The 16,732-nt window shown below is 34.8% G+C and overlaps 1 protein-coding gene across 5 annotated transcripts in view; it reads right to left on the reverse strand.

Annotated features, from left to right (window-relative positions):
• Positions 1-15,461, reverse strand: part of Nrx-1 (Neurexin 1) — a 64,480-nt gene extending 49,019 nt beyond the window's left edge. For 3 of the 5 annotated variants that reach the window (XM_075295728.1, XM_075295710.1, XM_075295734.1), the window contains exons 1-2: positions 15,225-15,461; positions 12,468-14,232 (exon numbers count right to left, since the gene is read on the reverse strand). In XM_075295728.1, coding sequence (XP_075151843.1) covers positions 12,468-13,253 — 786 coding nt within the window. In that variant the 5' untranslated portion in view covers positions 13,254-14,232; positions 15,225-15,461. The remainder of the gene's footprint in view (positions 1-12,467; positions 14,233-15,224) is intronic. The other 2 variants (XM_075295715.1, XM_075295723.1) reach the window with 2 other exon arrangements.
• Between the last annotated feature and the right edge of the window lie 1,271 nt (positions 15,462-16,732).

A 16,732-nucleotide genomic window follows, 5' to 3' on the forward strand; every position in this document is an offset into this window, starting at 1 on the left:
GCTGAGACGACAAAGAGAGTTGCCGGTAGTTTCAAGCGAAACCCTAACCTCTCTCTCCGAGATGCCGCAAGTAAGCTGTGTGTATCGTCTACAACCGTGCATCGAGCCAAAAAACGAGCCGGACTATCGACTTACAAGAAGGTAGTGACTCCAAATCGCGATGATAAACAAAATACGACGGCAAAAGCGCAATCCCGGAGGCTGTACACGACGATGCTGACGAAGTTTGACTGCGTGGTAATGGACGACGAAACCTACGTCAAAGCCGACTACAAGCAGCTTCCGGGACATGAGTTTTATACGGCAAAAGGAAGGGGAAAGGTAGCAGATATTTTCAAGCACATAAAACTGTCAAAGTTCGCAAAGAAATATCTGGTTTGGCAAGCCATCTGTACCTGTGGCTTGAAAAGCAGCATTTTCATAGCTTCCGGGACTGTCAACCAAGAAATTTACGTGAAAGAGTGTTTGAATAAACGTCTGCTGCCTTTCCTGAAGAAACACGGTTGTTCCGTACTGTTTTGGCCGGATTTGGCATCTTACCATTACGGTAAAAAGGCCATGGAGTGGTACGCCGCCAACAACGTGCAGGTTGTTCCCAAGGACAAGCAAAACGGTCAACTTTGGTCCAATTTTCAAAAAGTTCGATAAAGGGGAGGTCCCCCTCCGCGATCAGGTGTCACAAAAATGAGGTACCCTATTTTCACCACATGAACGTGCCCTACGATCTCTGAAAGTTTCAAGTAAATCGGTTCAGCCGTTTCGGAGCCAAGGCTCATGTCGATTGGTCGAAAGAAATTATCCAAAAATAAGAAATGAAGACCGGAGGTTCAAATCCCACCAGCGATGAATTCTGCAATTTAAATGTTCACTTTAAACGGCCTAATAGCGTATTTTCTTAGACTTTTCCAAAATAACTACATCGGATGAGGTAAAAAATTACAAAATAACCGGCATTCTTTTCAACAGACGTTTTGCTGTTTTAGTATATTTTTGGTTGTGTCTAGTATACACAAAAAAGATTTTTTGTGTTCAATCACGAAATTAATTAATCCAAATAATTTTTATTTGAAAATAATTGAAAGTCAATTAAAAAATTACTTGATACAATTAACTTTTGTGATTGATTTTTGTTTCAATTAAAAATTTGTTTGAATCAATTAATTTTTTTATTGAATATTTTTTAAAACTTAATTAAGTCTACAATTGGAAAAATGTTCGTGATTTTTTTTCTGTATACAAACCAATTTCAAAGAAATCGACGCCGTAGTGTAAGTAGTAAGTAGAGAATAAGAAATATTCGGGTTTCGTCTGTTAAAAAGGTATGAATGTCGAAAACTACATATACCTTTAAAAATGTTGTAAATGTAACAACTCCCACAAGCTCTTTACATAATCATTACGATCAAAACCCTAATTTTTTTGGAAATTTTAAATCTCTTTTTATAAGGCAAATTGAAATCTTGTAAAGATTACATATTAATGTGTGTACAAATTTATTTCGGCAAAGGCCGGCTATCATAATCCTTTTTTCGGAAGGTTCAACTGTGGTTCACTTTGAGTTTAGTGAACTGCCTAAATTTATTCTGATAATTGGTTGATAGTTTGAGGATGCTGATGAGGAATGTGGTAATTCCGAAACGTGCGTCCATCCAACCAGTCTATAGGGCTTTGCCCAAATAAATTTGACAAACATTCGTTTCCTCTGTTGGTTAAGCTACACTTGTAATTTAGTCAATGCATGGTTTTAAGCTGAAATCAAAAACAACAAAATGATTGAAGAATAAACCAACAATAACATAACAAAACGAATTTTGGAAAATTATTATATTAATATTATTAATTTTTTACTCAAAGTGTAGAGTGTAAACTAAAAATTCTTTAATAGAAACCCACAATTGAGGAACGTCTTTATTTGAACTCAATTTCAAATGGTATACTCTGACTTGCTAATCTCACAAGGTTGAGAAATAAAATACGTAATCCATTAATTCAACAAATGTTCTTACATTGGTCAATATATTGTTATTACACAGAAAAAATTCACATATTTAATTGATGCAACAAATTTTTTATTTGAAACAAAAATCAAATACAAAAATTAATAGTATCAATTATTTTTTTAATTGGATCGATTAATAGTTTAATTGACTATCAAATAATATTTTTAATTGATACTATCATTTCTGTGATTGAAGACTTGGACTAATTGGATCAATTAATTTCGTGATTGAATCAGAAAAAAATGTTGTATGTATATAAACAGATAAACTAACAACTATCTTCTGATGAAATGTTTGTAGCAAAAATCGGACCAAATTTAGATATAGCATATAACCTTATAATAAATCGGTACAGAGCATGCCTATAGGATAAATTATAACGCTAAAGCAAAATTTGGCACAAAGTGACGGTCTTCCATCTTCGACTTCAAGTAGTGGTATGGACAGATGTGAGCGTCGGTGGTAGAACTGAACCCAAAAGTCGACTTTGATTTTTCGAATTTTGTAAAAACATTATTGATTTTTGTATCTGTAGCAATAATCTACTTAAGTTTAATTTTAATTTTTTAATTCGTTAGTTTTAGCAACACAAGATGACCTTTATAAATTGTTAAACCTTTTTTTAGTTGTTTTCCATGTGAAGCATAAACAAATCATTCCTTGAGGCATCTAACAAATCCATGTGACAAACAAAGCCAATGTCACATATACACAGACAAGCACACATACATATTCTCCTTTAGCAGAACAATCCAAAAATAATCCCTTTCAAAGGTTAAGGTTATTTCTCAATTGCATTTTAATCCGAAGGTATCACTCCAATACTTACCCCCTCCCTCCAACCATCCAAAAAAGACAATCTCTCATCTGTGTACTTAACAAAGGTACAAAATCACATAAAAATAAATCAGGTAAGCATTATCTGGGATTCTATTGCTGGAGGGCTAATGCCATGGCAATGATAACCAAAAATTGCACTTGCCATCTTTTCTATTTTCTCCTAATGATGGTTCAAATAATGGAACTTATGTTGAACCACACTCACACTAACCCCAGACACATTTGTGGGGGGTCTAAGGCAAAATGTCAACAATGTTTATTTCTTTTCATAGAGAGAGAGAACACATTTCGTAACCTGGAATACCTAGAATACGCTATGTTTGAATATCCACAACGACCTGGTACAGCTCACCACAATCCAGCACAATCTCCATGGAAGCATCCTAAAGCCAAGAAATAAAATCAATGACACTCTTTTGACATCGAGCCAAACGGATGTCTAACATTCTTATGCCGAATCTCTTTTAAACATCGATGCCTCCTTCTTCTTCTCCTCCTCCTCCTCATCTTCCATATACCAAAGCCTCAACGAACAGAGTCTAACTACATAGAAATGGTCAAGGTAAGCTACCAAACACCCAAACCAAAGAATGGGGCACGATTGTTTAACACTTGAGAGAGCAGCTTGACGTAGATGTGTTTTTCGAGTGTGTTAGTGTCGATGAAACAGCAGCCATCGCTGTTGGTGTCTGGGTTAAAATTATCACCATCTAAAATGCTTGAGATTAAACGCCTCAGATGCCATAAGCTGATGAATAAATTATATAATGACCATATCTATCAATATTCCAATTCTACCATACGAATACAGATTTTATAGAAATCTGCCCCCATACCCACCTCCATTGGAGAAAAGAGAATTTCTAAGTAAAGGGTGATTTGTTAAGAGCTTGATAACTTTTTTAAAAAAAAAACGCATAAAATTTGCAAAATCTCATCGGTTCTTTATTTGAAACGTTAGATTGGTCCATGACATTTACTTTTTGAAGATAATTTCATTTAAATGTTGACCGCGGCTGCGTCTTAGGTGGTCCATTCGGAAAGTCCAATTTTGGGCAACTTTTTCGAGCATTTCGGCCGGAATAGCCCGAATTTCTTCGGAAATGTTGTCTTCCAAAGCTGGAATAGTTGCTGGCTTATTTCTGTAGACTTTAGACTTGACGTAGCCCCACAAAAAATAGTCTAAAGGCGTCAAATCGCATGATCTTGGTGGCCAACTTACCGGTCCATTTCTTGAGATGAATTGTTCTCCGAAGTTTTCCCTCAAAATGGCCATAGAATCGCGAGCTGTGTGGCATGTAGCGCCATCTTGTTGAAACCACATGTCAACCAAGTTCAGTTCTTCCATTTTTGGCAACAAAAAGTTTGTTAGCATCGAACGATAGCGATCGCCATTCACCGTAACGTTGCGTCCAACAGCATCTTTGAAAAAATACGGTCCAATGATTCCACCAGCGTACAAACCACACCAAACAGTGCATTTTTCGGGATGCATGGGCAGTTCTTGAACGGCTTCTGGTTGCTCTTCACTCCAAATGCGGCAATTTTGCTTATTTACGTAGCCATTCAACCAGAAATGAGCCTCATCGGTGAACAAAATTTGTCGATAAAAAAGCGGATTTTCTGCCAACTTTTCTAGGGCCCATTCACTGAAAATTCGACGTTGTGGCAGATCGTTCGTCTATTCATGATGAAATGTCAAAGCATACTGAGCATCTTTCTCTTTGACACCATGTCTGAAATCCCACGTGATCTGTCAAATACTAATGCATGAAAATCCTAACCTCAAAAGAATCACCCTTTATTTTGCAAATATTTTGAAATTGATATGAATGAGAGGGTGAGCGATATGGAATGAGGAAAATTCGAGAGTTGTCAATGAAAGGCATTACAAACGTCTAGATTTAAAGAGATTTTTATTGGATATACCATACATGTAATCCTTTTAACCCTCTAATGCCCAATCATGCCCTACAAAAACGAATAAAATAAAAAGAAACCTTACACTGAAAAAAATATTGTTGTGATGTCAAAGATTTCATGTCTTTAAAATACGAATACAAATTTAGCTTAGCATAGAAGACGCATTTCTCTAATATAAAGTTATTTTCCTTGTCCAAAAGTCGATAAAGTTTTCAATGAAGTCGTATTGTCCTTATAATTAAGTGATTTGACTTAAAAATGGGTATCATAACATGAAAGAAAAGATTTATAGGCTAAGATCAACTTGACTTTAATAATTCAGAAAAATTCTTTAAATTTAATTAAATTGTCTTTAAATTTATTGTCTTTTTGCATCTTGACTACAAAGCAAAAAATCCTAGAAACAAGTACACAAAACCTAAATTTAAAAGAGAATTATGTCTTAAAAGAATCCTTACTTGTAGTCTCCGCTTCTTTGGCTCGGAATCAATACCAAATTTTTTAAAGTAAAGACAAAATCTTTGGAACCGGGTATGCTTTTTTTTCAGTGTAGTTGAACCTGTTCAAGAGCCTTTGCAGCATATACGATACTGAATTTTAACATTCAACATCGTGGCTCAAAGTATTTTAAAACAAAGCGAGATACATTGTTCGAAAAAGTAAACTTTATGATTCTGATTACAATCCCCTCGATATGATAACACTTCTTACGGAGACAATATCAACATGTGGACAGATCATAATAATATGTTAGATACAGTCATGCTATCATAGCTACCGAGCAAATTATGCCACTTGTTTGGAGATTTCAGTAGGATAACGACCCGAAACACTCATCAAAGTTGGTGAGTGAATGGCTTCGGGTTCATAATTCGTATGTTGTTGAGTGGCCAAGTCAGTCCACCGACCTCAATCCCATTGAAAACCTTTGGGGCGAACTCAAGAGACAACTCTCTAAGCTTCCCTGCAGCTACAAAAAGTGAGAAAATTAAAAAAGTATGGTGTAATGTACAGGTAGAGATTTGCCGTAAGTTAATTTCATCAATGTCTAAGAGAATTGAAGCTGTCCTTAAAAATACCCGTGAATATACAGGACATTAGCGACCTGGCGCCGAATTTCTTGAATTTGCTTTAAGTATTATTTAGTCCTATCTGAATTCTAAACTAATTTTCAAATACACGAAATTTGTTTACTTTATAAATTAATCAGAAATATTTAATAAAAAGTATACAAATGTAAAAAATAAAAATCATGGCATCGTTAAAAAAAAAAATACTTACACCTACATATTTTTCTGTCCACATTTGTATAGTTTTAAACTCTATTTGACCCGCAGAAGTTACACGAGTCAACTTTAAAATGGCTATAATTACATTGAATAACATTCTTCTGAATGTTTTTTTTTGTAATTTTCGTATGAAATAAGCTAAAAGAGTTAAAATATTTTTTTTATACAAAATACCCAAATATAAATTTATAAGTTAACTAACTGTGTCTTAAATTTATTTTTAGATTAATTTCTGGCATGTTGAGATTGTAATCAAAGACTTCCAAGTAAAGGCAATTTTTTTCTGTGTGGAAAAAATGGAAAACTTAAATGAAAAAAATAAATTTTCTTCGAGATCATATCATTTACATTAATGATCATATTCTGCTAAAAAAAACTAGAAAAATGTGTTATCAGAATATAGTATTTTTGTCTAGCATACACTGAAAAAAATATTGTTGTGAGGCTAAAAATTTAATGTCCTTAATTTAATTGTATCAATTAATTTTTTGATTAAAAATTTTAAAATTTTCAATCATTGACTTAATTAACTTAATATTAATATCTTGATTAAAAAGTTAATTGTATCAATTAATTTATTAATTGAAAATTTGTTCAACTTCAATTAACATTTTAATTGGAAATATTTTGGTGATATTGTTTTCTGTGTACATAGCGTATACCTTTGTTGTAAATAAACCGTGTCTTTGCGTTTGAATCAATTCCAAATCTTTGAAAAAGGTCAACTTTTTTATGGGTAAGACTCATAAATTCATTAATTAGGCATTATGTCCTCACCTGATCAGACCAAGTCAAATATTATAATTTTCCAGTCGACCCCACTAATGTTGAATTACAAAGTAAAAATGGTTTTTTCGATTGAGGAAATTAACATTACAATTAATTTTAAAATTTTCCATAATTTATTTAGACTTCCATTGTTCAGAGGTTGTGATATATGTGGACTTTGAATGCAATGTAAGTCCCAATGGTTTTTCAGTATCTTTTATTATGGCTGTTGCAAACAGATGGATTTTGCACTGCTCCTGATTTGATACCAGTCTATACACAATGAAAATTGACGGAACCAGGATTGCATTGTTTTCCTTTTGGTTTCAGTTAAATACAGACCCCCATATACCATATACACCATGCATTTGCAGAATGAATATACAAACAATGAGATTCTCGTGCTGTTGTATGCTGTGAAATTTACGGATAAAACTCAAACAATTCGTTTGGTAAAAAAGTCGATAAACCAAATAAAACATTGGTATTACATTGCTGCAGCAATTTACTCACACCAGTTTTTACTTCACTAAAGAAAAAATTAAGAAAGCTTGTTGAAAGATTTCTTTAATTTGTTAAATCGACTAGTCTAATTTAATGATAAATGAGTCAATTAATCGTTTGTTTGTTTATTTGAAAATTATAAAAATAAGACTACGAGCTTTGGATATTTTTACGAAAAAATCTATTTGACCAACATGGCCAATTAATAGATCAAAAATAATTTTTGTAATGAAACAAATATAGACTTAATAACTTTTATGGATCTAAATGTTGACATCGTTTTCAAACAAAAGGCAAATTATCTGAGTTCTACATATGATGCATAACACTAATGGAAAAACTTACGTTCCAAAATCGTGAACGGCCGGTAATAAAATGAAACGCAAATGTTCAAGAAAAATCAAAACAGAATGTTCACGGTTTCGTCCACGGGCGTTCACGATTTCATGAAAGGCTTTCGTATTTCTTTGGCAATGAAAAGTCTTAAAATATTCGTTAGACGTTATTATTATGGCAACTCCGTCGGTGGAGCAATGCGCTAAGGCGACTGTTAGCTCGTATGGTATGGGAGCCACCGGTAGTGGGTTCGATTCCTGCTTCGACCGAACACCAAAAATTTTTTCAGCAGTGGATTATCCCACGTCAGTAATGCTGGTGACATTTCTGAGGGTTTCAAAGCTTCTCTAAGTGGTTTCACTGCAATGTGGAACGCCGTTCGGACTCGGCTATAAAAAGGAAGTCCCTTGTCATTGAGCTTAACATGGAATCGGGCAGCACTCAGTGATATGAGAGAAGTACACCACCGTAGTCTAACCTAACCTAGCTCGTATGGTGCAGGCGAACCAGTCACGGATTCGTAACCACTACATTTTCAGATCATGAACGCTGGATGTTGTTTCGACAACGCATGGAGTCATTTTATCGTTTGTAGATTTACACCGTCTGTTCTTCGTTTGACACCACATGTATGTTGATTCACTTTCATGAACGGATCGTTTTGATACATGATTTTTTCTATGGGTGTATACATTGAAGGTCAAATTATTACACTCAAAAAAAAGTGAACTCTCTATTCACTAAAGCCAAATTAACTTTATTTTAGTCCATGGAATTATTATGTTTGGAGAAAGTTTCCTTTACTCTAATAATTTTTTGTGTATGTTAGTTAAATTAACTAAAACCGAGGAAAAAATATACTCAAATGAAGCATAAAGATTAACTAAATTCGTGTCTTCCACAAAATAGTTCAGAACTTCTTAAAATTTGTAAATTTTGCCAAAAATACGTCCATCATGAACTTCGTATATCACTAAAGACATTCTTGCAATTTTGAACTCTAAGTTTTTCAAAATTTTCTTTAAGAAGTGAAAAAACTTAGTTGTGTCTAAAAATTTTCTTAAATTTGTTGAAAAATATTTACTTAATTTTATGACATCGGCGTGATGCCAACGTTTGTAATACTCTTTAGTTAAAATTTTCTACAAATATTCAACATTTTTTTAAATTAACCGAAAGTTTTCTTCCTGGTGGGTTCACTGTTTTTTCAGTGTATGCAACGTTCGAATAAGAATTTTGTTTGCGGTTTGAACATTGCGAAAAAGTTAAGCTAAAATCACAGTTTCCACCGAACACCAAAAGGTTTTACAGCGGCCTACAGTAATGCTGGTGACACTTCTGAGTTTTGCAAAGCTTATCTATTAGCTAAGAGTCTATTTTATACACAGACAAAATATTGCCATAAGCACTCATTGATGTAAGAGAAGTTCGCCACCTACGGTACCAGTCGAATTGATCCTAAAATGACGAGCTGCCCAAATGAATCACATACCATTCTGTTTTTATCACATCGAAATATCGTTGTGGTACCATGATACTTAACCCAAACCCGCTAAACTTATCATTGAAGTCGTTTTGTCCTTAGTGTGAAGTTAACTAACACACACCACTTCTTAAATACTATAGAAAACGTAATTCAAATCGATGATATTTTGTAACTTTATAGCATTAAAAAAAACAGCATTAGCAATAGGAGAAGATTTTATTTTAAATGTGCTTTTTTATTAAAACATGACATAATTTATATTTCAGATCGAGTTTGAATGTGAAATTACGTTTAACAAGTTCATGAAGGTTTCATGGAAAAAGCTAGAAAAACGAATGAATGAGAATTTGTTACCTAGTATTAAGTAGGCAAGACTTAAACTTTAAGGTGAGTTGCGTCTTTATTGTCTCCTTAGTGTAATTCATCGCTTCTTTGGGTCCAAATTAATACCAAACGCAATACAATAAAGACAAAATATATTTAATTTATCCCAACGATGTCTCATAAAGTTTATGAACTAACCGTTAAACAATGTGGCAGCACACTTTACAATAAAATAAACTTTAGATATATGAAACATATCACGTTTGCTTTCAAATTTTAATAATTTAAAATATAGAAAAAATAAAATAGTTTAAAAGCGTATTTAAATTTTCCTCGACAAATTTGGTGACCCCGACGTAGCAATGCCGAACGAATCTGGAGATGGGTCTTCCGCGACTCAACTATCATCCCATGCCGTTAAGATACCAATATTCTGGAGAGAACACCCATTACTTTGGTTTGCCCAGGTCGAAGCTCAATTTGCCCTATATCAAATTGAAGCTGAACGGACAAAATACCACATACTCATCGCAGAGTTGGACACCGAACTGCTAACCCACATAAGCAATATAGTTTTGAATCCGCCTAATGATGTATATTCCCAGATAAAAAAAATCGGCTGATCGAACATTTTTCTGTGTCTGATGAAAATCGCATAAAACGACTTCTTAACAATATGGAGATTGGTCAGAAAAAACCAAGTATATTGTTGCGCGAGATGAGGAGTCTATCTAATGGTGGTGTCACCGAAGATTTTTTACGAACCATGTGGATGCAAAGATTACATTCTCATTCACAAGCGATTTTATCAACTTCTACCGAACCATTAGACAATCTTGCAAAGATGGCTGATAAAATAGCTGATATATCTACTTCCGGAAGCGTATCAGAAGTCATACAAGGAAACGCATTTGATTTTACATCAATGTGCAAACAAATCGAGACGCTCACATCATCCGTCGAAGAAATACAGAAAAGACTTTCTTGGAAATCTTCAAGGGGACGATCCAGAAGCAAGAAAAGAGATAGTTCTCAGCACGAAGTATGTTATTATCATCGACGTTTTGGGAACCACGCCAAGAAATGCCGAAAACCTTGCTCATTCAAGCCTTCACACTCGGAAAACAATTAAACCGGAGGCGACCAGTGACCGGATTTCACCAACTAATCGCCTGTTTATATACGATAAGACAATAAAAATGCATTTTTTAATCGACACAGGGGCAGATATTTCTGTTATTCCCGGTAATGGAAACTGTCAACCACAAAAATATACACTCTTCGCTGCAAATGGAACACCTATCAAGACTTATGGAAGCGTCGTTATATCCCCAAGTCTAGGACTCCGCCGCGCCTTCCAGTGGAATTTCATTCATGCAGACGTATCGCACCCCATTATCGGTGCAGATTTTTTAAAACATTACGGTCTATTAGTTGATGTAAAAAAACATATTGATCGACCCCGAAACTAAACTGCATACTAAAGGCGAAGTTAAAGAAATTTCGAACTACTTTGAAATAAAAACTGTGTTAAATAACTCCAAATATCATGAATTGCTGGCTAGATTCCCCAACATCACAAATGCATCCAGACGTAATAAAACTGTGAAACATAACGTCCAACACGTCATACACAGGCTCTACAGTATCAACAAAACCCCGCCGCCTTCCACCAGATAAATTAACCATAGCAAAGCGAGAATTCCAGTTCATGGTTGATCAAGGACTGTGTAAACCATCAAAAAGCTGTTGGGCAAGTCCTTTACATATGGTTCTTAAAAAACGGTGAGTGGAGACCATGCGACTTCTCAACGCGCAAACGGTTAAGGATAAATACCCACTACCTCATATTCATGATTTTTCTCATGGCCTTAAAGGGAAGTCAATATTCTCAACAATTGATTTGGTACGAGCTTACAACCAAATACCTGTTTCGCCTGAAGACGTTCCGAAGACCGCGATTACGACCCCATTTGGACTCTTCGTGTTCAACTTCATGACATTCGGATTATGTAATGCCGGACAAACTTTTCAACGCTTCATGCATGAAGTATTAAACGGTCTAGAATTTTGTTTCCCATATTTAGACGACATATTGATTGCCTCCGCAAATGAACAAGAACATTTAATTCACTTAGAAAAGTTGTTCACCAGACTACAACAATATGGTGTAATTGTAAACGTCGCTAAATGCAATTTCGGTAAAAGTTCTGTAACATTCCTAGGACACCTTGTGGAGGAGGCAGGTATCAGACCACTTCCCAAAAAACAAGAAAAACGACAAAACCAAGATCGTCTGGACCGATGAGTCGAAAGCTGTCTTTGAGAAATGCAAGTTTTCACTAGGATGCGACAATTTTGTCGCATCCTAGTGAAAACTTGCCAATATGCGTGATGGTAGATGCATCTGATCATCCGCCCTAGGCGGTGTTTTACAACAAAGAACAACAGAAGATTGGAAACCACTTAGTTTTTATTCAAAAAAAACTTTCCGACACACAGAAGAAGTACAGCACGTATGATCGCGAACTCCTTGCAGCTTATTCTGTCGTAAAATACTACCGCTTATTTCAAGCTCACTAAAAAACATCTCCTGTTTTTTTTTTAAACTTTTTTTGCTTTGCAAAAATTTATCAAATTTTAAGACGATTTCATTAGTTTTGAAAAAAAAACTATCTTTCATGTAAAGATACCTATTTTTAAATCGAATCACTTAACTATAAGGCCAAAACGATTTCATTCTTCTATGCTAGTCAAATATCGTATTTAAAGAAAATGCAATCTTTGGCATCACGAGAATATTTTTTGTCAGTGTGGTTATAAATTCATAACCTATTTGTCTTCATACAACAAACGCTGGTTGCTCTTCTGAATACACATGGTATCATTTTATCAGATAGTTTCAATTCGTTTTGAGTGCATTGCTTAGGAAAACAAATGATTTTGATAGAAAACTAAATCATACAAGTTTTACTACTAAATATAGTTTTAACTCACCTGTACTTTATGCCAATGACCATCGTGTAGATCACGACCCACGGTAATAATCTGGGCTCCTCCACCCAAATTATAACGCAATCGTAGAGCTCCTTCGACCAGTTTTAATTCGAAGAAATCATAGGTGCCACCATCGTCCGAATACAAGACCAAGCCATTGGGTTGCTCTGTTTTGAATTCCAATTCTAGAGAACCGTTTAGACCCACATACCATTTGCGAAATTGGGCAAATGAACTCTGTGAACCATCCAACTGAAAGGCGGCCGATGTGGTTAAACAACAACAGGACAGGATTAAGGCCAACAAAGACAGCATAAACAGGGATTGCAGGCGATTAAAATAACTGCAGCTAACACGGCAGCGGTCAAGGGATTTGGCAATAGTACTATTGCTACGACTGGTGTTAATTCTGGGTCTAAGACTGTTAGGCCTTTCATGTTGTTTTCTTAATGGATTACACGAAACGGGCGATGAAGACTTTGGAATTGTTGATTTACTGATGGTGGCTTCATTTTCAATTTTAGATGAATGCATTACTAATGACAATGGCGCTGACGATGGCACCATGGATGTCGATGTTGAGGGGATAGTGGTAGTGGTAGTGGTAGCGGCGATGCAGATGGTTTTCGATGAAATTGTTGATGTGACTGATGTTCCTAATGTCGATGATGATGGTTGTTGTCCTGCTGGTGATGGTGGCCTTAATAACACTTTTCTTCTTGATTGGTTTCTGTGACCTCGTTCAGTTACTGGGAAAACAACGGCTGTCGCCTCGGAGGCCACCATTTTGTTGAGGAAAGGTTATTTGGTTCCCCGCCTTTTTTCAATTTAGTTGTAAGGACTTTTTACAACTTTCCCCTTGCTTTTGTTGTTGCCTTTTACTTCTATTTATATGAGGTGCATAGATAATTTAGATAGTTTTTTGGGTAGTTCTGTTGAAGTTTTTTTATTTGTTTGTTTGTTTGTTTGTAATTTTAGTACCCGGGGAAAGGGATAAATCGAAGTTATCATTGATTGGTATCTTATGATATGTTTGGGAATTTAGCTACCGATGATATTTGATTGGCTTTTGGCTTTGTCGTCTCATGGAATTCGACTACCAAAAACAAAAGCCTTTGTATCCTCCTGCACCGTAGTTTGCGTGTTTCGAGTTCAGTGGAACCACAACAGCACACTATACCATAGAGCACCTTGTGTGATTTGCTTGTGGGAGGAGGTGCTGATGGCTGTTCCGTGTAGCCTTTACTAAAATGCTACTACAGCCCGTTTATTTGTTTTTATATTTACATTTCATTTTTCACTAAGTGATGTTGCTGCTACTGTTGTTGTTGTTGTTGCAGTGATTGTGTGGTTAGATTAGGACATGCACTTCAATTATTTCGTGTTTTGCTTTGAAATTCGAATGTAAAAACCGTTTATTTACTTTGTATTGAATTATTTATTTGTATTTCGTTTTTATGACAGCCATGAATATGGACATGAAACGTTTTGTTTTTGTTGTTGTGTTCTTCTTTTTAAATTTACCGTTACTATTTTCTCTTTGGTTTGAGATGAAATTGCTTTGGTGTTTGGTGTTTTTTGTTTTGTTTTTCTTTTTATCAGACTAACGTCATGTCGTTTTTACAGCTACCAAATTGTGTAGGGGTTGTTGTTATTTGTGTGTTCTGCTTTGGTGGTACCGTTATTTGATAGCAACAACACTACTTGGTTGATTATAGTAAATTTTGCGCGATTTTCTTTTCATATTGTTTGGCTTTCCTAAAACCTATGCACGGCAAACAAAAAATAAAAATAAAACAAACAAAAAAGAGCTTTATTAGATAGAGTGTTGGTATTTGCGTGAGACAGAGAAAGAGAGAATAGTTTGTTCACACGGATAACTGAGAGACTGCCGACTAGGATTATCCGTTATCTCAGTGTTGTCTTGGGTTAGGGTTTAATTGTTGGCTTCACTGCCGCCATTCGCCGTGTAAATGTTTTTGTTGTTGTCTTGTTATGGTCACACGAGCAACTTTCATTGAACTTTTGTTGTTGTTACTTTTCGGCTTAACCATAGCATATGCAGTATGTGTTGGTGGCATTTGTATAGGGGCAATGTGTGTGCGTATGTATCCGTACAACCCCAAGTTGATGGTTAATAAAAATCTAAAGCTTTGTGATACGTCTGTCAAGCTAACTAACCATTCAACCAGCCATTGTGCTTAAAGTGAAGTTAGCTGTGAGTTGGCGTAAAGCTTTTATTTTACAAAAAAGCTATTCCCTTTATATATGTTAATAAGGACGCTTGTATTTAATAATAGACACAAATTGCTACTAAGTCAACACTCCATTGATACATTTCCTATTTTTTTTTTCTTCTTAAAATTCGATTTCTTTTTTTTACGCACTAAAAATCATTAAATATTTCCAAGTTCTCATTAATTCAAAGAGGGTTTGCGTCCTCTGGCTTGTCCCAATGCCAATGAGCCCACGATAAAAAAATGCTTAGCACGTCCATGTGTACATACTAAAATTTTCTATGAACCTATTGAAAAAATCAATTATAAATGAAATTTCGGAGATATAAATGAAATCTTTACAAAATATGCATGGTTTTTCATTAATTTTAAAGGCTTCTAAAACATTTTAAATTTCTCGAGTACAGACAAATATATATATTATAAGGACCACCGAAAAATTTACATAATATTTTCCCCAAATCACTTAAATAAACTACTTTTTCATGTTGCTCTTGTAGGCATATTAAAATTTTCATACATTATTTTACTTTTTTTAACTTCACTGTAAATTCTTAAAATTCCTTGGGGTTTTTGTTTAAAATTCCTTCACATTTCTCTAACCGATGAAGGACAATCATGTCTACCCCCGAAAAAATGGTAGAACATTTTCTTCCTTTTCAGTTACACACATAGAAATAATATAAGATTCTCTATTTCTCTGGTTTTGATGCCAATGGACGCGCACATGGAACTCCTCCGTTTTTACGAGTATTGATTCACACTGCAATCGCGACGATACTAAATTGCAATTTCCAAAAATCTTCACATGAAACATTGGCCAAACGTATTCTTCCTTTCCTAAGGAACGGATAAAAAAGCTCTACTTCGCTAGACAAAAAAAGCTTTGATTGGCACACGAACATATGATAGCGAAACCAGAAATAGATGGGTCTGGGGGTGGGTGGTTTGAATGAATGTAAACTACCTCCCCACACACACACAAGCATGGTGTGAATTCGCTTTGCCGCCTCGTAGTATACTTTACACTATCCACCACCATGGGCCATCCTAAGCGGAAACAGGTTCATAACCTGCACCACTTGAAGTATAAGTGTGTATGTACATAAACTAATACACACATAAATACATTTATATGTTGTGTGCATATATATACATATATATATATATGTGCATACGCATGAATTGGTTACGATTTACCATTTTATGTAGTAGTATTCGTTAGCTTGCTCCTGTTTCTGCTCCTGTTCTTTCTCTTCGGGTTATAGAGATGATTTCACACGTACATACATATATACACACACATAGTATTCGCTCGTAGAATGACTTTGGTGATGCATTATGGTTGCTTTGACAAGAAGTAACGGGAGGGGTACAAGGTAATAAAGTTTGAAGGATGTTTGCCATTTTTTAACAATGCAATTTTGAAGTAACTGAAGGAGAATCACAAAGCGTGAGGTGAATGAAGAAATCATTTATTTCATTTCTTACCAAGAAACAGAAAACTTTTGAAGGGGTTTTGCGAATAATTTGTTGTAAAATAATATGTATGTACATGTACTATACATATTATTTTTTTATCAAATTCAATTCATCAATGATTTTCTTTGGATAATTTCAAAATATTGTGTACCACTAATTTAATTACAATAATAAAAAGCAGTACCGTAATAAAACGAATTAAAGATACAAATTGTCACAATCTTGATTAGTAACAATAGATCAATGGAAAGGATGAAACACTATAAATAAATGTATATTTGTCGGACACGGCCGAAGAAAATAAACCATTGAGGGTTGGTGGGTATGTTGCGGGATGATATGAGCGCCGAAGACCCAATAGACGCCCAGATTTTTATTACCATTGTTATATCCAAATTATAACAGCTACTTGAAGATAAAAAATGTTTTTTAATTCCAAAATAATTGTAAACTAAAGATGCAAACTCCTGAAAATAAGTATTAGCCTATATTTGTCCTAAATTTAATGAGAAAGATATTTAAGAAGCAAAGATTATAAATTTTCTT

This window comes from Haematobia irritans, chromosome 1 (assembly GCF_050003625.1).
Source record: "Haematobia irritans isolate KBUSLIRL chromosome 1, ASM5000362v1, whole genome shotgun sequence".
NCBI lineage: Eukaryota > Metazoa > Arthropoda > Insecta > Diptera > Muscidae > Haematobia > Haematobia irritans.